The sequence below is a fragment of the Cibotium barometz genome, chromosome 35 (assembly GCF_041138505.1).
Source record: "Cibotium barometz isolate CiBa-2024 chromosome 35, ASM4113850v1, whole genome shotgun sequence".
NCBI lineage: Eukaryota > Viridiplantae > Streptophyta > Polypodiopsida > Cyatheales > Cibotiaceae > Cibotium > Cibotium barometz.
This window is the reverse complement of record NC_141080.1, coordinates 49,226,652-49,248,857: the sequence shown is the minus strand read 5'-3', so window position 1 is coordinate 49,248,857 and position 22,206 is coordinate 49,226,652. Positions and strand designations below refer to the sequence as shown.

Here is a 22,206-nt window from a genome sequence, read left to right as displayed (position 1 = left end):
GTGGCCGCCGCTTCTCGGAAGTGGCATATTGACCCAGACCTTGCAGATGTGGACTCTGATTGGAACATATGGGCATGCAGCGCGCCCCTTGGCCCGGCTCCAGTGGGACCCTGGCGAGTACGAGTGGCATGATCCTTATGCATCCCTTGAGGCCACAGAGATCACCTTTTTCCAGTATACTGTTCGGTTGGGGCGACATATTTTGACGGCGAGGAGGATGGTCTCTCCAGCTACATCGGGGCACTGGCGGCTACAGGGACTCTCACAGGAGTTCCTGGAGGATTTTTGGACCAGGCTCTGGGCTAGTCGACAGGCACGCACGATCTCGACTTTCCAGTGGCTGGTCGCCCACCACAGGGGCTCTGCAGTTAGCACCTGGCTTGTCTACAGTGGTCTTCCGGCGGCCTGCGTCCGATGCGGCCACCCTATGGAGACACAGAGACATTGCCTATGGGACTGCCCTAAGGCGCAGTAGATTTGGCTGCGGATGCTGCGCATTTTGGCCCCCCTCTCTCCACAGGGTATGTATACGTGGGGTGCCGCTGCTTGGTCGACTTCGTCAGGGCCTGCTATGGGCTATGAGACGGAGCAGGACAGCCAGGCCATCATATTCATTAGGGGCCAGCCTCGCCTTGTTCCTTCACCGGACTTCTCATCCGCCGGCTGGACACAGGAGAGGGATCTACGATAGGAGCTCCTCAGCAGCCTCACCATCTGGTTCACCTGGAGGGCCCGGTGTTTCAGGGCCTTTGAGGGGAGACTGGAGCCACCAGTAGAGACTGTTCGGGGGATTTGGCAGGAGTTGATCCACACCCTGCGAGGACAGTATGACCGCATCCGGGGCGACTCGGCGGATGAGGCGATCTTGCGGCGCCAGGCCTTTCACACCACTTGGCGCAACGGCCCCTTCTATACCCTACACGCAGGGTCCCCCCGCTGGCACTACAGGCCACCTGTTTGGCTTTTCCCCCCTCCTATTGTATGATATAGCCCCTCAGTTCTTTGCACTAATACTGGTACTTTTCAGCACCTAGGGAGAGTCTCCCAGGCTGCCTTGCTTGGCTCTCTACTCTGTTTTCTTATGAGCAGGAGAGGATCTTTTGTAGCCCTACGGGGGTTTTTTATATAACTAATGAAAGGATCTTTTCTCGGAAAAAAAAAAAGATCTGACATCTCAAATGAGGCCTCCAAATCATCCTTGAATGCTGCATTTTTATCCTCATTTGTCTTAGTGAGTATCATGTCATCCACATAGAGAATGATCACAATCAAATCCTCTTCGTCCACCTTGACACAGAGGGTACTTTTAGTCACACTGTTTTGATAGCCTTGGCTGGTCAAATGAGCATGTATCTTCTCATACTAAGCTCGGGGAGCTTGTTTAAGGCCATATAATGCCTTTTTCAATCTACATACTTTTCTTTCCTGACCTTTTGCCTCAAATCCAATGGGCTGAGATACATACACTTCTTCCTGCAAATCCCCATTAATGAAGGGTGTCTTAATATCCAATTGATGTACTTTCCAACCATGATGGATAGCCAATGCAATCACGCATCTAATGGTGGTGATTCTCAAACTAGGTGCAAAACTTTCATCATAGTCTATGCCCTTTTCTTGTGCATATCCTTTGCCCACAAGCCTTGCCTTGTACTTGTCAATAGTACCATCAGCTTTCCTCTTCACTTTGTACACCCACTTAGTGCCAATTGCCTTCTTGCCAAGAGGCAAATCCACCAAATCCCAAGTGCCATTTTTATGTATGGCATTCATCTCATCCTGCATAGCTTCCAACCAATGCTCATGTTCTTGAGCTTCTTCAAATGAGCGTGGCTCATCAACATCACACAAGCTACTCAACCAAGCAACATCCGCACGATGTAGTTGTTTCTTAGAACTAGTGTGACATGCAGAAGCTCTGGGTAGTCTTCTTTCAGCCCTATGCACTGCATAGGAACACCTGATGCAAGAACAATAAGCATAGACATAGAAGAGAGAAAGAAAAAAGAAAGATATATTAACGTCTACGAAAGGCCAAAGTGGCCTATGGGACCAAAACATAGTACACAGCTGATGGTGTCTTATCAAAAGTAAGACAAAAAGGACTAAAAAAGTCCTAAAACAGTCCTAAACAGCTATGAGAGAGAGAGAGAGAGCGATGGCTATCTATTAAGTGTAAGCCCAGTGGGACGTGGAGTGACAAACTCAATCACGTGTCCAAGAGATAAAGATATAAAGAGAGAAAGAAAGAAAGAAAGATATATTAAGCGTCTACTAAAGACCCAATGGGCCCATGACACCAAAGTGATACAATAATGTCCATGGCATATCTCATGATGGAATGGAAAATAAAACAGAAAGAAAACATAAACATAGCTATATCACTGGGGTGATACAAAACTGTCCATGGAAACTCATCATGGAATAGTAAGAACATAGAAACATGAGAGCAACATCAACTCTGAGTAGATGGTATACCACTCTCCAAAACATCAAGCATGGGGCTAATGAGTATGGCCGAGAGGTCTCCCTCGGCTACGTCACGTGGAAAGGTAGCTCGATGGTTTATAGAGGTGAAATCAACCTAGAAGAAGGCGCCTAGAAGAAGAAAAGGGGTGGAGAGTGTTGCCCATGAAAAATTGTGGTACAGAGTGATTTGTGCATGACTTTTTAGATCAACATGAGTGGCTACATGGAAAATAGCAACTCGAGTAGATAAATTTTGTAGAAAGGCTTACTTTACGTGCTTTACTTTTGAGTTAGCTGACTTGCATGATTTCTTTTGCAGAAAAGTGAGCTTGCATGATTTACTTTTGGAAACAGTGAACTTGCATGCCATATTTTTAGGTGCATGAAAGAATAAAGCATTGCATGTTGCATGCATGTAGCCAGAAAATCTTGCATGTCGCATGCATGGGGGTTTATGGCTATGCATGTCACAAGCATGGGGATTTCTAGCCATGCATGTTGCATGCATGGGGATTTCTCATCATGGGGAAGAAGATCACCAACCATAAATAACTGAACTGCCATGCATGCATGCATGGAGATAGAAAACCCGCATAAGAGTGGGCTCCCTTCAAATATCTACTATTCCTCTAAAAATCCATCACTACAAGTAACTGAAGACAGATTATGCAGCATACTAGCCCATGGGTGCAATCCAGGCGTCCCCAAATCCATGAGCTTCTCATGCAATGAAATCCAGGTATTGTCCAAGCAAACAAAATAGTACACATAAAATAAGTCATGCACATATACAAAGGCTATGGCATTTGGCTCTCCAAGATCCATCAACTGTCCATTGCATTATGTAATTCATTTGGTTCTCAAAGATCCATCAAAAGCCTAACATGCTTCTTTGCAGCCAGGGTCTCATAGATACAACTGGCACACACATACATGGGAAGCTTAATCATAAACATACTATGGCTGCATGTAGTGTCCAATACCCATGTCCATAGATAAAAGAGAGTTAAGAATATGAATCTGGAGAAATTAGGGAGCCCGAAGTAGTTACAATACATGCACGTACATATATATGCCTCTATATCATAGTCACAGGGGACGGAGGGGACGGACCCTTGGAATGGGGGGGCGCTGTACCGGGAACACTATGGGACGGGGACGGACGGACGTCCCCAGCTGGGCGTCCCTCACAAGGGACGGCGTTCCACGGACAGATCCAAGAGGGGATGGTTGTGGGGGACGGCTGCATGGGAACGCCGCAGGTTACTGTTTGGGCAATGGTCACATTTTTTACCTTTTTTTTTGCCGTTTGGGAGGGGCTTTTCATGGGCCTTTAGCCTTGGCCCATAGGCCTTGAGCCTTTGAGGCTCTGGGCCTTGGCCTCTCTCTTGTCTCTCTCCCTATAAGAAGACACACACACACACACTCCCTCTCACACTTCAAGCCTTAGCTTCACAAACACACACAATCTCTCTCCCTCAAGCGGCAAGCCTCAAGGGCCAAGGTCTCAAGTTTAAAGCTTCTCACACAAGCAAGCTGTAGCCTCTCAAGACACTCTCTCTCCGCTTCGCTTCGCCTCCTTCACTCTCTCGTGTAGCCGCCGCTTCGCTTCGCCTGACCCTTCCGCCTCCCGTGTAGCCGTTGCTGCCCACCGTGAGACTGCTACACGATTGTTGTGCGCCCCCCAGCTGGTCGACTCCACCCTCCGCCAACTCCCCCTCTCTCTTCGCTTCTCTCTGTTCGCCCGCTTCTCTCTGTTCGCTTCTCTCTCTTCGCTTCGCTTCTCTCACTCGGCCCCCACATGCTCTTCTCTTCTCTCTGCTTGCCCCAAAAGGACTCCGCCATCTCTCTCTCTCTCTCTCTCCTCGTAGCCCCTCCCGCCACTCTTTCTCTCTCACTCTTTATCCAGACATTGTATCAGATCCACCATGATGTAACTTTTGGTCTCATAGGTCATTATGGCCTTTTGAAGACGTTAATATAACATTTCATTTCATTTCATTCCCCCCCCCCCCCCCCGCCTGCTTCCCTCTCCCGCCTGCTGCCTATCTTTCTCTCTCTTCGCAACAGCCCCCTCTGGCCTCTCTCCTCGTGGGAAGCGCTGCAGACACACACAGAGCTCTTCCTATGGCCAAGGGTTAATTAATTTTTAACCCAAAACCAGTCTTTTTCAGCCCAAGACAAGATGGAGAGGATCGACATTGAAGACCTGATCAAGGCAGCCATCCAACAAAACAAGAAAGAGACGGACAATGCAATTAATATGGTCAACCGGAGCCTTCTTGACAAAGTCAAGAAGCTTGAAGCACGGATAGCAGCCCAAGATGCAGAGATCGCAAATCTCAAGAAGGAGATAGAAGAAGCACGTGCTCAACATAAGCTCGAGGAAGGTGAAATTCTGCGCGTCATGATGGAGGAGCTAAACACCATCAAGGCCCAAGTGAGAACACTTCAAGAGGGAGAAGAAAAGAAGGCCCGGGAGACCTCCTCGTGGGTGGAGGTGCTCACGAAGACGCAAAAGCAAGTAGATGAAATGGAGAAATGGATAGAAGTGGTCAAGAAAGGTAAGAACAAGGAGGCCGAAAGCACATCTACCTCGAAGATTATAAACCTAACAATTGAAGAGGAACAAAGAAGAAAGACAAGGGAACTTCATGTGCGGATCACGGGTCTTAAGGACGGTGACAATGTAGAGGAGGAACCCAAAGATTTATACACACGCATGGGCATTTCGAGGCCTACACATACGGGGCCTTGGAGAGTGGGCAAGAAAGACAAGAAGGGAGGAGAGAGCTCTCATTTTACGCTTTCCCACCTTGGAGGCCAAAAAGGATTTCAAGGCCAAGCGCTCCGCCCTTAAGAAAACGGGCATCTTTTTAGGAGATGACCTCACCTTGGCACAGCTAGCACATATGAGGGAGTGCGTGCCGGAGATTAGGGCAGCCAGAGAAAAAGGGAAGCTAGCATTTTACAAAGGAGGCAGAGTGGTGATACTAGAGAGACGCACCACCTGACGGTGCGAGACCTATGCGACCAGTCTGAGACTTGCAGTATGGAACTGCAACGGAGTATTGAGACTGGATGTGAGGGCCTTTGAGGACAGCTTCAGAGATGGGGACATCATCTTCTACTCGGAGACACATCAGGCCCCAGGCAGCACATTACCGAGAGTGGCGGGATACAGATGGGAGACGACTTGTAGACAGGAGGCCCGTTCGAAGCATGGTGGTCGCAGATCTGGAGGAGTTGCAGTTCTTTTTAGAGAGGAGCTTCAGCCACTCATCCATGTTATGCGCCGTGATGAGAGCGCGAGGTACATGTGGGTCAGAGTGAGGGCAGATGAGGGTAGACCCCTATACATTGCTATATGTTACTTTCCCCCCAGCCCATCTCATTATGCAGCGCCCAAGGGGAAATCTCCATATATGATTCTAGATGAGGACATATGGGAGTTCTCCAGGGAGGGAGATGTTATCATACTTGGGGACTTTAATGCTCGAACGGCTCAGTACCAGACCTCCTTCTTTGACACTTCGGAGGAGATATTGAGAGAGATAGATGTGGAGGAGATGTGTTTGACCCGGAGATCACAGGATGAGGTGGAGTGTACTGAGTATCGGAGATACCTCTTGGAGATGGGGACTGCACATGGGCTGGGCATTTTAAATGGCCTAGAGAGGTATCCACTTGCCAGTGGCTTTACTTGCTTTCCACACAGACATGGGGCCAGCACAGTGGATTATGTTTTAGCCTCGCCAACCTTCATCCCGAGTATCCAGGATTTTGCGATTGGCCCCAGGCCCATCAGAGTTACGGTGGATCATGCACTTCTCTCCTTTACGGTGGATTTCCACTACAGTACCCGCCAGGTTGGCAAATCACCCGAGATATACCTTCTGTAGAGAGACTGATGGAGTATACACCGCAGAGATCTACAGCTTGTTGAGTGCAGAGGATCCACAGAGGCCATTAGCAGAGCTCACACAGATCCTGACAGAGGCTTTACATACAGCTGCAGCGAGACGGCCTTCCCACACATGCAGCCCACAGTACGACCACGTCCTGGGAGCATGCCCCAGAATAGTTGGTATGATGATGATTGTAGGGAGCTCAGAGCCCGGCTACAGAGAGAGGTGGCCACAGGTGTTACTACATATAGACAGTCACGCATCATCTTCCAATCCCTCATTCGGCGGAAGAAGAGAGCATTCTTAGCTCGGCTAGAGAGAGACATCTATCAATTGTTTTTGAGTCAAGATTCTGGGGAGGCCTGGAGATTGCTTAGATTGCACCCCCCGCCCCCGGCAATTACCTCTCCAGATACATGGGGCGAGTATGCAGCCTCCCTCTACACAGTACCAGAACAGCTACCACTACCGAACCCTCCAGAGCCTTGTCCACCTACTTCTACCCTCTTCACAGCAGAGATGGTGACGAGGGCCATCAACAGATTGCATACAGGGAGGGCACAGGATCATGAGGGCATTGTAGCCGAGCATTTCATACATGCTAGAGATATGATTGCAGACTTGCTAGCTCTCATGTTTAATAGAGCCATGTGTGAGGGGTTTCCTGGGACTTGAAGTACTTCCACGATTGTGCCGGTACTCAAGTCTCGAGATCTAAGCCTGCCGACTAACTACCGCACCATTATGATTGGTCACTCGCTGGCCAAGCTATATGCCTCTATTCTTGAGCAGGAGTTGAGCAGATGGGCAGAGAGACAAGGGGTCCGAGCTCAGGGAGACAGGCCGGTTTCAACAGGAGATTCTCTACTTTGGATCATATCTTTACCCTCAGGGCTATCATTGAGGAGGGCAGAGCACATGGGAGGAGGATCTACTGTGGCTTTGTGGATTTCCGCAAGGCCTTTGACACAGTGCCCAGAGCTAGATTGATGCGCACGCTGCAAGATTTGGGGTTCCATGTGACGTCATTTGGGGTATTATGGCACTTTATGAGACAGTAGTTGGGCAGGTGCGGACTTCAGAGGGTCTCTCCCAGCCAGTACACTCCACTATAGGGGTGAAACAGGGCTGCCCGCTCTCTCCGACTCTATTTGGACTATACATTGATGAGATCTCTGATTATATTGCGACACGAGGGGACAGAGGAGCCCAATTGGCTGGCACTTAGATACCTCTGCTCTTATATGCTGATGATATTGTGCTTATAGCAGACTCACCAGAGGGTATGCAGAGGCACTTGGATACTTTACATGCTTATGCACAGGACAGTGGGCTCTCAGTTAACCTTGGTAAGACCAAGGTTATGGTGTTTAACACTACAGCTCAGTGGGTCTGGAGATCAACGCCTATTTTCACATATGGGCAGGAAACAGTGGAGTATGTTGACTCATACACATATCTTGGAGTGGTGTTCACTGGGCCCACATTTTCCATGAGGGGGGCAGCAGAGGCCAGATTGACTAGAGGATATGCAGCACTAGGAGGTCTAGAGAGGATGTGCTCACACGTACATTTTCAGGAGCCACGCACTAAGCTTTGGCTTTTTGACACGCTGGTCATATCGGCTATGCTATATGGAGTACAGATCTGGGGGCCTAGCCTAGATCGTCACAGTCGATCAGGACGCACATACGATGGATGGAGATCGATGGGGAGACACACATCGATGGGGAGACCACTTGTGTCCATGATCTCCAAGATGATTCGGGCTAAGGCCTCGGTACCCCATGAGATTATCACAGCCGAGATGGGAGCACCACCAATCGTAGTTGAGGCTCTTGCCAGATCAGTGTCCTTCATTCATAGCACCTGGGAGCTTCCCCGACACCGGTATGCACGACTTGCTTTAGAGTCCTCTCATGAGCTAGCCATGGAGGGAGACACTTCATGTTGGTATGCGAATATAGCATCCGGGTTTGAGCTCCACGGGTTCAGTTTAGACAGACTTCCACCCTTCCAGTACTCTCCGGAGGCACCCTCTCTCACCTTGACACATTCTGAGATTAGCAGAGTCATCAGACAGGACCCCATTCAGTTGGACACTAGGAGGACATGGCTAGAGCCCTCATAGGAGTTGGGGACAAAGATGGCTTTCTATAGAGACCATCTTCTCCGCACCACTGAGAATGGCTTTATACTTAGACCGAGCTACATGGATACCCATCTATCTCATGGATTGAGGTGCGCCATTGGGCAGATCCGCACCTCTTCACATCAGTTAGAGATAGAGACAGGCAGATTTAGAGGCATACCTCCAGGGGACAGGATTTGTCAGATTTGTTGGATAGAGCCAGAGACGGAGGAGCACTACATCTGTCGCTGCAGAGCATATTATGAGATTCGAGGGCGCTACCATTGCCTTTTTAGAGAGGGATTTGGAGCACTCGCTAGAGCCATGGACTATTGTGATCAACGATGCTTGGGTTTTTATCTCCTGGAGATCCGCAGGCTCAGAGAGTCCATTATCAGGAGCAAACGCCCGACTGGCAGGGAGTCCACACAGAGACAGATTACTAACTTATTTAGAGAGACTACCCGGGAAGACACACAGCTGACAGCCCAGCACTGGGCACCCTGTGGGACTCTAGTTGAGAGAGCTATCCAGTTGGGCAGATCCAGACGCCCAAGGGTTCGTGGATTTTCACATCGGAGACGGTGCCTACACCGGAGGATTCAGAGCATCATTGCGAGGCATCGGGCTCGTCCGACCAGGCATCTCACTATGGCAGATATCCAGGCCATCCAGCAGAGACCCATGCTAGAGCTCCTAGGATGATTACGACTCCAGCCATATACTGTTGTACTCACTGTCACTTTTGTGCTCCCCCATATTCATGTATTCTTGTATCCATGTACTCATGTACCCCATTTTGACTAGTAGCATTAGCTTCCCACTCTCCCTAATTGCTGCTTCCGGATGCTCCCTACTGATGTATCGTAGGGCTAGATACTTACCTTCAGTTCTTTCTTTTCTTTTCCAGACGGTGTATCAGATGTCACATGGTTGTAACTTTGGTCTCATAGGTCACTTTGGCCTTTTGAAGACGTTAATATAACATTTCATTTTTATTTCTCCCTCACACACACTCTCTCAAGCTTCACACACACACACACACACTTTTTTTTTTGGTAATATCCAGTGCAGTATATTTATATGCTCATAAATTTACAAGATGGGAAGTCTCCGAAATGGAGAGTATCCCAAATGTCAGAAACATAAAGAGAAAAGCTCTAAGCAAGAGACATCCATATCACGCTCATGGCAGGCATCATATAAGAATTGCCGCAATGAGGTTCGGAAGGATTCATATGACTGATAATTCTGCCGACCCAAGTATGCCAAATTATGCTCACTCCAAATTGTCCAAAGAGCCCCATATCTCACCCAAGAGAGAAACAGTGAGTATTGAGACAAGGACTGCATAAATCTGCCAAAAAGCCAGAAAAGTTTCCCAAATCTGTGACTCGGGAAACGGAGCCGAAGAAAATCTGAAATTCTTCTGAGGAGGATCTTGGAACAAGGGCAGTGCCAAAGCAGATGAAGAACAGTTTCTGAGGGAGCCTGACATCTTAGACATGTGGAAGGTGCAATGTGACGTTTAGCAAGCGTGACCCCCACTGACAATGTGCCTGTCAAACATCTCCAAAGAAAAAGTCTTTGTTTCAATGGCATTTTACACTTCCACAATATCCGGAGATTCTTCCGCCACCATGAAAGGGGCTTCCTTATATGCCACAGAGAATTAGCATGCTGGTGAATCCATGGGGGAGGCTGAAGAAGCCTATAGGCTTTTATGGAGGTTAAGGCAGGAAGGGGAATAGGATGTATGCATGTAGTAGATGGCTGCAATTGCCAATCCATAAGCCTGTCTATGTCAGCCACAGGTGGAATAGGTAAAAAGGGATGCAATAAATCAGCAATTTTCTTCCATATCGACCTATGATGCATTCCCAATGCATAGGAAGCAGTGGCCCGGGGAAAGGATAAGACATATCCCCGATCATCTACCACATCATGTATGTACCTAATTCCCAATTTCATAAGATTGTATGCCCGAACAGGTTCCTGTAAAGCAAGTGGAGTGTCAAAGATGGCACTCCAATGCATACTTTCTTCACACACACACACTTTTTTTTTTTTTAGTGGAATCATAAGTATATTAGATTTACAAGATGACTATCCAAAGTAGATAGTCCCAAAGTACATCAACTGAAGATGTCAATATAAGACATATATACATCATGATCTATTTGGTCAACCTGCATGCAATCGAAGAAAGATTAATGCAGGGAGTACCGAGAAAAAGAAAAAGCAGAAAAAACCGCATCACCGAAAACTGCATGGTTGCGAACTTTCCATAGCGTCTATAAAGCCTAGTAGCGCACCCATGAGAAGAAAAGAGAGAACTCTGGTCTGGGCAAATGAAGACCAAATAGCCAGAAAAACTTTCCAAATATCATATTTGGAAATCTAGCCCGCAAAAGCTGGATGAGAGGAAGAAAAAACTGACGAGAAGAAGGACAGGGAATAACAGCCAAAAGAACGTACCATAAAAAGAGCTGTTGTCGAAGAGGAAGCTTCGACTGCCAAAGAGATCGCAATCGTCTTTTCCACCACCAAGATGACCGATGCATATGCCAGAAGAGATTTGCCCTTTCAGAAACCCAAGGCAATGGCAACAAATGTTTATACAAACCAGCAACTGTAATATCAGATAGCCTCAAGGGATGGCGTGAAGAATCAAAAGAGGAGATAGTCCAATCCTGCAGGCGATCTCGAATTTCCAACAGTGGAATCGGCAAAAAAGGCTGAAGCATCTGAATTATATCACGCCAAAGACGACGATAATGAGGTCCCAAGCCATAATGTGCAGCAGCCTGTGGAAAAGAAAGAGGGGAGCCATCAGGATGGATGACATCTCCCACAGAGGTAACACCCTTTGAGTGGAGAAAATATGAACGCCGGGGTTCTTGCACCGCCAGGGGAACTGAAAATGCTTTGGACCAGTGGGGATGCTCTCAGCGCGGAGAGAGTTGCCTTGTAAGGAGTCGCAACCATTCCATTTTAAATTTGAAAGGACAAGCTTCCAATCAGCAAGTAAGCCAGAAATGAGAGGACAACTCTTAATTTTGCCAGTAATGTAACCAAGAATAAAATCCCAATGAGTAGGTTGCCAATGGCCAAAAGCCGAAGTCGTCAGATGAAGTAACAAATGACGGATCATCGTTGTCTAAGGCTGAGTGCCTTCCAGAAATTGAAGCATCAGTTTACCTCTGTGGGCAAGAATATGCACCTGTAAATTAAGGATATTTAAGCCTCCATGCATTTTAGGGGTGCACAAACGATTTGCCGAAAGCAAACGTACACTCTTTTTCCCTTGCTTCGACCTCCAGAATATCTCAAAGATGGTGGACATAAATAATTTCAGCTCCCCCTTAGAAAACCTGATGAGAGGAAGGTAGAACTGAATATAGGCAACCAAGATGGATTGGAGAATCCGTAAACGAACATGCAATGGCCATGTTGCAAGTTTCCAGTATTCCAACTTTTTCTTGAGCTTTGCCAAGACCCAATCTGTTTTTTGACGGCGAGTGACTGACCATCCCAAAGGATATCCCAAATGCCGAATCAAATGAGTGGAGTGAACTATTTCTCCTGGCCATAACAAATTATGCCACTGTTTTGAATGCAGAGGCAACAATTTAGATTTCTGAAAATTGATTTCTAGGCCAGCCGCAAGGGCAAACAAAGAAAGAGCCTGCATCAAAGTAGAGAGATCCTGATGTGTGTTGCGAGGAAGAAAAAAAGAATCGTCAGCATATGCCTGAGCAACCAACTGACGTCTATTATGAATGTCCAATCCATGAAGATTGCCAGTATCAACCAAATGATCTATATAAAGAAGCATGGGATGCGTCACTATAGCATACAAAAGAGCACTTAAAGGGCATCCCTGCCTAACTGAACGATGCAAAGTCCATGATTCTGAGAGATCTCCTGACAATATACAAGCCGCCTGGCTATCAGCATAAAGCCAGTAAATGATATTCTGCATTTTTTCTCCAAATCCCAGGGCACGCATGGTTTCTTGAATGAAACCCCATTTAATAGTATCAAAAGCCTTAGCAATATCCACTTGCAATAATAAGACATCCTGCTGCGTGTATTTGGCATATTCAATGCCAATATAAGCATTTGCAATGTTATCTGTAATGTGCCTGCGAGGAATAAATCCATACTGTGCAGGATGGAGTCCATCATTCAAGCAACCCTTAATGCGATTGACAACCATTTTACTGATAATCTTGTATATCACTGTTGGAAATAAGTGCACACTAGGTGTACTATTTCTCTAGTCTACATTTGTCTAGGACTAAGTGTATGCCATGTGGCACTCAGGGATTTATCCCATATGCACTCATGCTCAGCTCTTGTACTTTCCCCCTATATATTCAAGGGGTCACATCAATGGAATCATCTCAGTTTGCTTCATCCCTCTTGCACTTTTCCCCATGTTCTAGTTTTGTGTGATACCATGCTAGATTTTTAATATGGTGTCAGAGCCATGTAGATTCCTCTTCTCCTCAGCCCTTTAGTCTAGATCTAGCCATAGATTTTCTCGAGGTCTAGCTTCCTTTTTAGCTTTGCCCCATCGGGGGTCTTAGATCCAGCTCTAGCTACTCTCCTCTCCTATTAGGCGCTGCTGATCTGCCACAAGCTGCCCTCAACATGATCTGCTGCAGAGCAGCCCACTATGGTGTAGCCCTTCTCTATACTGCTGAAACAGGCCGCTCTCCTATTCTACAACGAGTCTTCTGCTGCTGCTGAATCTGCTCGACATCTCCAGCTCCTATTCGACACGACTCTACTGCCCTGATGTCGCCCATATTTTCTGCAGTCGACAGTCCCTGATCCCGCCATGGAGCTACTTCTTTGCTTCGAAATAATTCTGGTGCTGCCTTGCCTCGTTATTTTTCTGCCCCGCTTCTGTTCAGCAAGCAGGCCGACTTGCTCTCTTTCCCTGGGGTCATCTCCATTTTCCTCATTACGCTACAGCAGCAGGCCGCTTCTGTCGACACCTTTCTTGCTGCTGGTGCTGCAACAACAACTCGTTTTTTATTCTCTCAAGGCTGCGCACCTCTTGTTTTTCAGTATGGGCAGCCCCCATTCTCTGTTCAAGACATATTCTCTACTGGCTGCTCCACTCCTATATCAAAACGAGGTATTAGTTGGTGCTCTTTTGCTTCTGAGACAGGCCCGTATGCCTCTCTCTCTGCAGCAAAATTTCCTCTAAGAAATCTCTGTTTGCAGCTGCCTTTCTCTCGGGTTACCCCCTGGATAGCGTGTCTGTGACATGGGCTTGAAAGGGTGGAAGACCTGAGGTAAAAACTAAAATGGATTATCCTTTGTATGCTGCAATATTCTCAGTTCTATTTTATTCTTAAAAATTAATTTTCAGAACTGAATTTTATCTTGTAAGAGAACAGACACTGCCCATCAAAATAGGGGTAAGACCTTCTCATTTCTGATGCTGTCTCTCATTTATTTATCTTTGGCATCTCTTCTTGGGTACTCTGCCCTTGCTCTCTGCATAAAAAGACCTTTTTTTTTTCTCTCTCCTACTTTGGTCACCACATGATGTAGGCCAAAGAGGACCCTGTTCTGGACTTACCTTCCCCTCTCTCTCATATTTGTCTATGCTTTCATGCTATCTACCACCATTGATCACCAATGATGTAGATCATGGGGTAATGTCATGTCTACATGGACTTATCTTTGTCCCTATCCAAGAGGCACCCCTGCATTACTCACTCTAGCAGGAGGATTGCCCTTGAGGAGGGATTATCAATCAAGGTCCATCTCTCTGTCTATCTACAATCAGTCAGTCTCTCTGTCTATGTGTCTATCTTGTGTGATCTTACAGTCATATGTCTCTTACACTCTGTCTATCAGTCTATATGCCTATCTTTTGTGGATTAGTTACCCACATGTCTTTGGCATTTTGTCTATGTCCCCATTTATCTTCTATTTGTCAGTCTCTCTCATGTCTATCTGAAAGTCTCTCTCTCTGTGGGACCACTCTACTGGCTGATTGTCTCTCTCTCTGTCTGTCTATGATCCACTCTTGTCCCTACCCTTGTGGACCCATATGAGGATATCACTTGAGGAGGGGTGTCTCAGGATCTTTTGTCTCTCATGTCTTGTTTCACAGTCTATCAGTCTTTATGTCTGTCTTCTAGTCTTGTCCATCTTGTCTTCTAGCTTGTCTCTCAATCCTTGTCTAGTCTCTCTGTCTTGGTCTTATCTTTTGTCATGTCATAGTCTTGTCTTTTTGTCTTCCTCCTAGTGTCCACTTAAGGAGGGTGTTGGAAATAAGTGCACACTAGGTGTACTATTTCTCTAGTCTACATTTGTCTAGTCTTAAGTGTATGCCATGTGGCACTCAGGGATTTATCCCATATGCACTCATGCTCAGCTCTTGTACTTTCCCCCTATATATTCAAGGGGTCACATCAATGGAATCATCTCAGTTTGCTTCATCCCTCTTGCACTTTTCCCCATGTTCTAGTTTTGTGTGATACCATGCTAGATTTCTAACAATCACCGGCATAAGGGTAATTGGTCTCCAATCTGCCAAAGACTGACATAAGTGTTTTTTAGGCAACAGCTTCACTAATCCTTTTTTCCAAGAAGCTGGCATTTGCCTTGTCTCCCAGGCAATGTTTACCATACGCAGCAAAGGTAATTTGAGGGTGTCCCAATATGCAAGAAAAAATTCAACTGTAAGGCCATCCCATCTTGGAGCGTTCCATCCGCCACAAGACCTGATTGCATCAGACAGTTCTTGTTCAGAGAATTTTGTTTCTAGTTGTTGCGCCTGAGTAGCAGAAAGGATGGGGGATACATGCTGTAATAACCGATGACGTGCATCACACACTTCCATGGCGTGAGAATCGTCTTCACCAAATTGAGAGGAGAAATGGGTAACACAAGTCGCAGCCAATTGTGCTCGGGTGGAGGTCCACGTGTCATCTGAATATAAAGTGCGACATATAGATGCAGCTTGTTTTCTGGAATGTAAACTCTTGAAAAAAATTTTGGAAGAGCAGCCTTTGTCCAAAAGCGCCTGTTGTCGTGCCCGTATCTCCCATTTGACAAGCTTTCGGTGATCATTTACCTGAATACAGTGACGAGCTTGACATAAAGAAGTGGCTTCAGCCAAAGTTAGGGAGCGAAGATGACTAAGCTCGATTAACGATTAGCATGTTTGCATAGCATAAGCAACAGTCTGTCTCCAACCTTCCAGATACTGTTTACCATAATCACGGATGATTGATTGCATGCGAGCAATAAAAGCTGTCCATGCATAATCCAAGTCAATGAAAGATTGAGGAAAGAGTGGCTGACAGGCCTCAAGTATCAGTGCTTTGAATGCATCATGCTCCAAGTAACTATTATTGATGATAAGCAACCTTCGAAGTGGCAATCTGTCATCAGGCATGTCGTGCAAATGAACTCTGAGCCATAGGGGTACATGATCTGAATATGTAAATGTATAATCCACCCACAATTTGGTCGTGAGAGTATCATAATGAAACGGATCAAGCTGATACCATCGATCCAGGCGAGCTTTGTAAGTGGATTGTGCATTATGTTGGAAGGTATACCCAGGCATCAAGGGCTAAGATTCTTTCCAAAGATCAATCAGATTAAGCGTTGCTACAAAATCTGCCCACCACGAAGACGTCTCAGTAGCAAGCATATGTATACGACCGGATGTATTATCACCAGGTTGAGGGGCATTATTGAAATCTCCACATATGAATGCTTTCTGTCTCCAAGGGTACAATTTCATTTGTTGCCATATCTGTCCTCTAGCCTGAGAGGATTGAGGTGCATATATTGATGCGAATTCAAAGATTTCACCCTGAATAAAGCACTGCATAACCATCCATCTGCCTTGGAGGTCATTAAATGCCATGACTGGCTGTAAATGATGTTTCACAAGAAAAAGTACACCCGAAAAGGCATGGTGGCCTGCATGAAAAATATCATAACCAGCATAATGGCCTTGCTGTCCAGTGTAGTGATGTTGATTGTGTTCCTGAAGAGCAATGATATCTAGCTGCATACGCTTCAAATATGCCCAAACCATCTTCCACTTTTTAGGGTCACACAAACCCTGTACATTGAGAGTCAAAACTGTGATATATGTCATCATATTTATAGTGTATATACAGTATGAACAAAAAAGTAGCTCAAGCTTGCATTTCCTCCACAGGGTCTGCACCCCGATCAGGAGGAGGAATATCTATGAGACGGGTGGCTAGCAAGCTAGCAGCCTCTTCTTCGGGAAACAGAGTACGACCTGCAGTTACAGTAGCCCAGGTGATGCCAATTCCAGAATTTTCTTCTGGGGTATGCCCACTAGAGGAGGCTCCATTCCAAGTTCTAGAAGGCAAAGGACGCCTGTGGATAATTGTCCTGCGCGGTGGCTGAGATGTTTCTCGAAGTGTCTTTTCTTTTCCTTTTGGTGAAGAAGTAGAGGGATTAGCCACAGCTACATTCATATTAGAAGAGACTGGCATTTTGCCTTTTTCTTGAGGCATAACAGGAGTCTTTAGACTTTTGTTTTTAACCCCTGAAGGACCAGGAGTGTCCTTATTCTGCATTGGGATGGGCAAGGCATCACGCGGCATCTTATGGAGGACCAGAGGACATTGAGATGCCATATGTCCAAACTTTTTGCACTCAAAGCATGCGCCTGCAAAAAGACCCCATTTGAGTCTGAAAAAAGCACTCCCCATGGAAACGTTATTTATGGTAACAGCATAAGATTCCGGAGTGGGCTGATCCGTGTCCCATAAAATACAGAATCGATTTGAGTTGCCATTTGGTCTAGGAGGGCATACAACCTTTCCTAGAGATGCTGCAATTTTAGGTAACAAGGAGGCCAAACATTAGGGGAAGTCCACCACTTCTACCCAAACAGGACAGCGATGCTTAATCAAAGCCTGATAGTCTCTGGTGGGGGACCATGGCAATACATGAACCATCTGTTGTCCATAGAAGAGAGGGGAGTGCTCTAAAAGCGTTTGCTTATGGTGCTCATCCACCATAATGACCTCAAAGAAACCTCTTGCCACATAGTGGACTTTGCGAACAAAACAACCACCCAATGTTCGTGTCAACCAATTCCCGACATCAGCAGCAAACAGGCATCCTGCCTGGAAAAAAAATAATCATAGCATGCTTCGCATATTCGCTGGTGCCTCTGTAGCGCCCTCGATTCTCTGTCCAGCTGTCCTGATATCGCCTTTCTGCACCGACGTTACCTAGTGCCTATTATCTCATCATGGCTTCTCCTACAAAATATTATGCTCATAAAAAACAAAAGCAGGCTGTAGGTCAGGATGACCCTATGCATGAAACGCCCGAGGCTGGGCTGATCTATGAGGTAATGCATGAAGGATTTCAGGACACACGCAAGAATTGGAAAGATCCTGTTCCTATGGTGGGACTTGCAGTGGATGTGGATGAAATCATAGATCCCATTCTTCACACACACACACACACACACACCCCCACCCACCCTCACACTCAACTTCTCAAGTTCTCCCTCAACTTTCAAGGCTCAAGCCTCACTCACTCTCTCTCTCTCAAGCTATCAAGTGACAAGGAGGCATCCATCATCCATGGCATCCTCCTCGTGGTAGTGGCTCTTCAAGTTCCAACTACCCGTAGAAGGACGACGGGATGGACACGGTGGGATGAGGTCAATCACACCCCATCCCCTCATGGAGGTGGTGCACAGCCATGGACATGCAAGCTTTGCCCGTATAGGCGAGTGGGTGGTACTGACAAAGTAATTTTTAAGTGCCGTTGCTACCCCCGTCCCCGTTCCCTACATATGGCCGTCCCCCGTCCCATTCCCGTCCCCGTCCCCCGTTACCGTTCCCCGTCCCTTGTGACTATGCTCTATATCTTTGCACATTTGTCGCCAAAAGAAGTAACCCTCAATCGTGCGTGTAGTAGACATTATACCTCTATATCCTGCATACGGGAGGAGCATGGAACTCATCATTGACCTTTTGCCTCATGTTTGACACAACACATAGGTAGTTATCCTTCATGAGATACCCTCTTTGATCATATAGAGGCATATGCATGTCCAACCAACAAATCAAACCAAATGTGCCCAAAATCAGCATCCATATGGTACAATTCACACATGGTAGACAAGTCCCCATGTGAGGCAACTCGTACTACAGCCAAATATGGCTTTCTTAACAATGTATCTGCCACCACATTCTTCTTTCCTAGAGTATGCATAATCTGAAAATGAAACATAGACAAGAACTTTTCCAGCTTCTCCAAAAGCTTTGTTTGCGTCAAGAAGTACCTTAGACTTTGATGATCTGTCTTGACCATAAAATCAGCCCCAAGAAGATAGTGTTTCCAAACAATCAAGGCATCAATCATAACCAACAACTCATAAATGCCCAAAGAAAGTTCTGCATCATGCAAACGACGGCTTTCATAAGCTACGGCATGTCCTTGATTTAGAACAACCCCAATGCAACTTCCAGATGCATCACACTCCGCACAAAAAGGTTTCTGCAAGTCTGGAATGACTAACACAGACCCACTCATAATGGCATCCTTGAGGCGAACAAAAGCCTCTTTCTCATCAACTGTCCATTTGAAGACTGCCTTCATCTTAGTGAGCTCATGCAAGGTGAAGCAATCCCTGCTAAGTGCCTGATAAAATGCCTGTAATATGAACATAAACCCAAAAAAACTTCGTACTTCATGTATGGAAGATAGCTCAGGTCAATTCCTAATGGCTTCAATCTTTACAGGATCCATCGTAACGCCATCCTTTGATAGAATGTGCCCCAAATAGTGGATCTCGAAAAGGAATTTGCCAAGAAGCCTAGGCTGCCCAATCAACGTAACATCAAATGTATCATCACATAAGGATCTTCCAGCGCTTGTGTCAGATCTGAAAAGGCTCAAATGTGTCACATACTACTTCAAAGCTACACACAAGTTCACTTCATATTCAGAAAATAAGGTAGAATCAGCGTCAGTAGATGAAACAACAAACAGAGCCGTGGGAGGTTTATGAATGACACCCTCTCTATGTCCATACATTGGATCCTATAACAAAAATATCCCTAATCAAAAAGTAGTAGTTTTGCAAATTCTAGACATTGAATTGCGAGTGAGCTGACAAAGTTTGTCTATACTAGCACATTAAATCTAGTTTGTAATGCTCAAACAAGACTCCAGTTAGTCACATTCTAATCCAAGGCATATGCAAATTTCAATACACTAAGCATATTGCACACAACATAAAAATGAGAAGAACAGTTGACTCACCTATCTTTTACAAGCAGCCTTCCATGGACAGTTCCTCTTTCATGAGCCTTGGGATAGTCAGGAGAACTTGGCCAGCTGTAAGGCCATGCTTCAACCTCTGAAAGCATCTAAAAACAGCACACCTTAATGAAGTACGTACATTGAATCTCTACTTTTGCAATATGAGCAGATCAATAAAGACACAAACATACAGCGAGGCAAATCAATTTCTTTACTTCTAAAACCGCTAGCCCTCCCCTTCACACTTACTGGCAGTTCAGTCCCTACTCCTTCCTTGCCACTTGCCCTTTCTCAGCCCTGTCTCAGTGCTATCCCACACCTACACTTTTATTTTCTTGCCTTCGAAGCTTTGTTTTTTTACGTAGAGCCACATGTGGTAATTTAGGCTGACATGAGGCAAGTGTTGGAGCTAACCTGCAAGGACGAGCTTCAAGTTTGAAAACGTTAGTCCCTGGAGGTGAGCGCATTCATTCTCATCCCTATGAGTACATTAACCCTATGAAGACCCTGAGGCTCCTTTGGTTGCCGTAAGCCTCTCATCCTCATAGGCCTATTCTCTATGAAACTCAGAAATCGCAGGTGTCTACTTTGTGCATCTCAGTGCTCACCCTACTCAAGAAATCTGTCTCTCTATAGAATAGAGCTAACAAATGGCAGGCGCTCTTGATCCACAATAAGCATGAATGCAAATGTAATTATCTTGGACTGGATGGTCAGCTCCTGAGCACAAAGTTAATGCAAGTTTCTTCAATTTTGACAACCACTAAACACCATTGACCTGTTAGCACTACATACCTGCCGCTTTGCATCATGCCATAACCATGAGAAATGGCATCCTTCAGGGGCTGAGTTTAGATAGATCAGCACAGGCCCAAAAACCTTTTGCCATGCTTCTCCATGCCGAAATTGGGGGCACAATGCTTCACCCGCATAGTGAGCACTATGAAACATCTGAAACAACACTTCACATAGCTAGTAAGTGTTATATATTTATATATTTATACATACATATATATATGTATATATGTATATATATGTATATATGTATATATGTTTATATGTATATATATTTATATATTTATACATACATATATATATGTATATATGTATATATATTTATATATTTATACATACATATATATATGTATATATGTATATATGTATATATGTATCTATATACATCTACAATAAACAAACACATGCACGCACACATATACATATATAAATAGACTCTCTCTCTCTCTCTCATAGTTGTTTCAGTTTCAGTTAGTTGTTTAGTTGTTTTTAGCTTTCCTTACACAGACATTGTATCAGATCCACCAATTGTTGTAACCTTTTTGGTCTCATAGGTCATTTTGGCCTTCTGAAGACGTTAATATATCATTTCATTTCTCTCTCTCTCTCTCTCTCTCTCTCTCTCTCTCTCTCTCTCTCTCTCTCTTCAGGGAGGGTTTTGGACCACTTTCCAGAGTCATGAGATACAAGGATCAGAGATGCCTCGGATTATACTTACTGGAGCTGCGTAGACATAGAGAGGGTCTCTTGAGAGGGAGGGGATCAGAGAGGGAGAGACACCTACAGAGGCAGATTACAGACTTCTTTCGACCAGAGATTGAGCAGTCAGGCCAGCAGGCATTGCAGCTAGCCCCAGAGTATAGCCGCACCAGAGGTACACTGATTGATCGGGCTATGGAGCTAGGGCGGTCCAGGCGCCCCAAGATGAGAGGCCCATCTCGACACCGGCGGAGACTACAAGAGAGGATCAGGACCATACTAGCACGGCATGGGAGACGTCCAATCAGAGTACTCACCATGGAGGACATTGAGGATATCCGCCATCGACTGATGAGAGACATCTTTGGATAGTGATGTATATGATGCTTACCTTTGTTGCTGGAGTTTTCCTTCCCAGATGTTATCCATTAGGAGCTCCTAGTACCTTACTTTTTCTCATAGTTGTTTCAGTTAGTTGTTTAGTTGTTTTAGCTTTTCTTACACAGACATTGTATCACATCCACCAATTGTTGTAACCTTTTTGGTCTCATAGGTCATTTTGGCCTTTTGAAGACGTTAATATATCATTTCATTTTCATTTCTCTCTCTCTCTCTCTCTCTCTCTCTCTCTCTCTCTCTCTCTCTCTCTACGACCTCTCCATTCTAGACAGTTGTATTATTTTTTGTCTCATAGGCTGACTTTGGCCTCTCGTAGACGTTAATATATCTTTCTCTCTCTCTCTCTCTCTCTCTCTCTCTCTCTCTCTCTCTCTCTCTCTCTCCGACCTCTCCATTCTCGACAGCCCCATGACGGAGATACTTGATCTAAGGAGAGGGCAACACTTCAACTAATCAGCATACATGGATCTACCTGATATACATTTTTCG

The 22,206-nt window shown here is 45.7% G+C and overlaps 2 protein-coding genes across 4 annotated transcripts in view; one reads left to right on the top strand and one right to left on the bottom strand.

The window, feature by feature from the left end:
• Nucleotides 1-22,206, bottom strand: part of LOC147618551 (uncharacterized) — a 213,023-nt gene that overhangs the window by 142,423 nt on the left and 48,394 nt on the right. For all 3 annotated transcript variants that reach the window (XM_086775008.1, XM_086775006.1, XM_086775007.1), the window contains 2 exons: nucleotides 20,620-20,775; nucleotides 19,825-19,931 (listed from right to left, as the gene is read on the bottom strand). In XM_086775008.1, coding sequence (XP_086631134.1) covers nucleotides 19,825-19,931; nucleotides 20,620-20,775 — 263 coding nt within the window. The remainder of the gene's footprint in view (nucleotides 1-19,824; nucleotides 19,932-20,619; nucleotides 20,776-22,206) is intronic.
• Nucleotides 4,655-6,371, top strand: LOC147618554 (uncharacterized). The gene is made up of 2 exons (XM_086775056.1): nucleotides 4,655-5,230; nucleotides 5,493-6,371. Exons 1-2 carry the CDS (start codon nucleotides 4,655-4,657, stop codon nucleotides 6,369-6,371), a joined length of 1,455 nt encoding a protein of 484 aa, XP_086631182.1.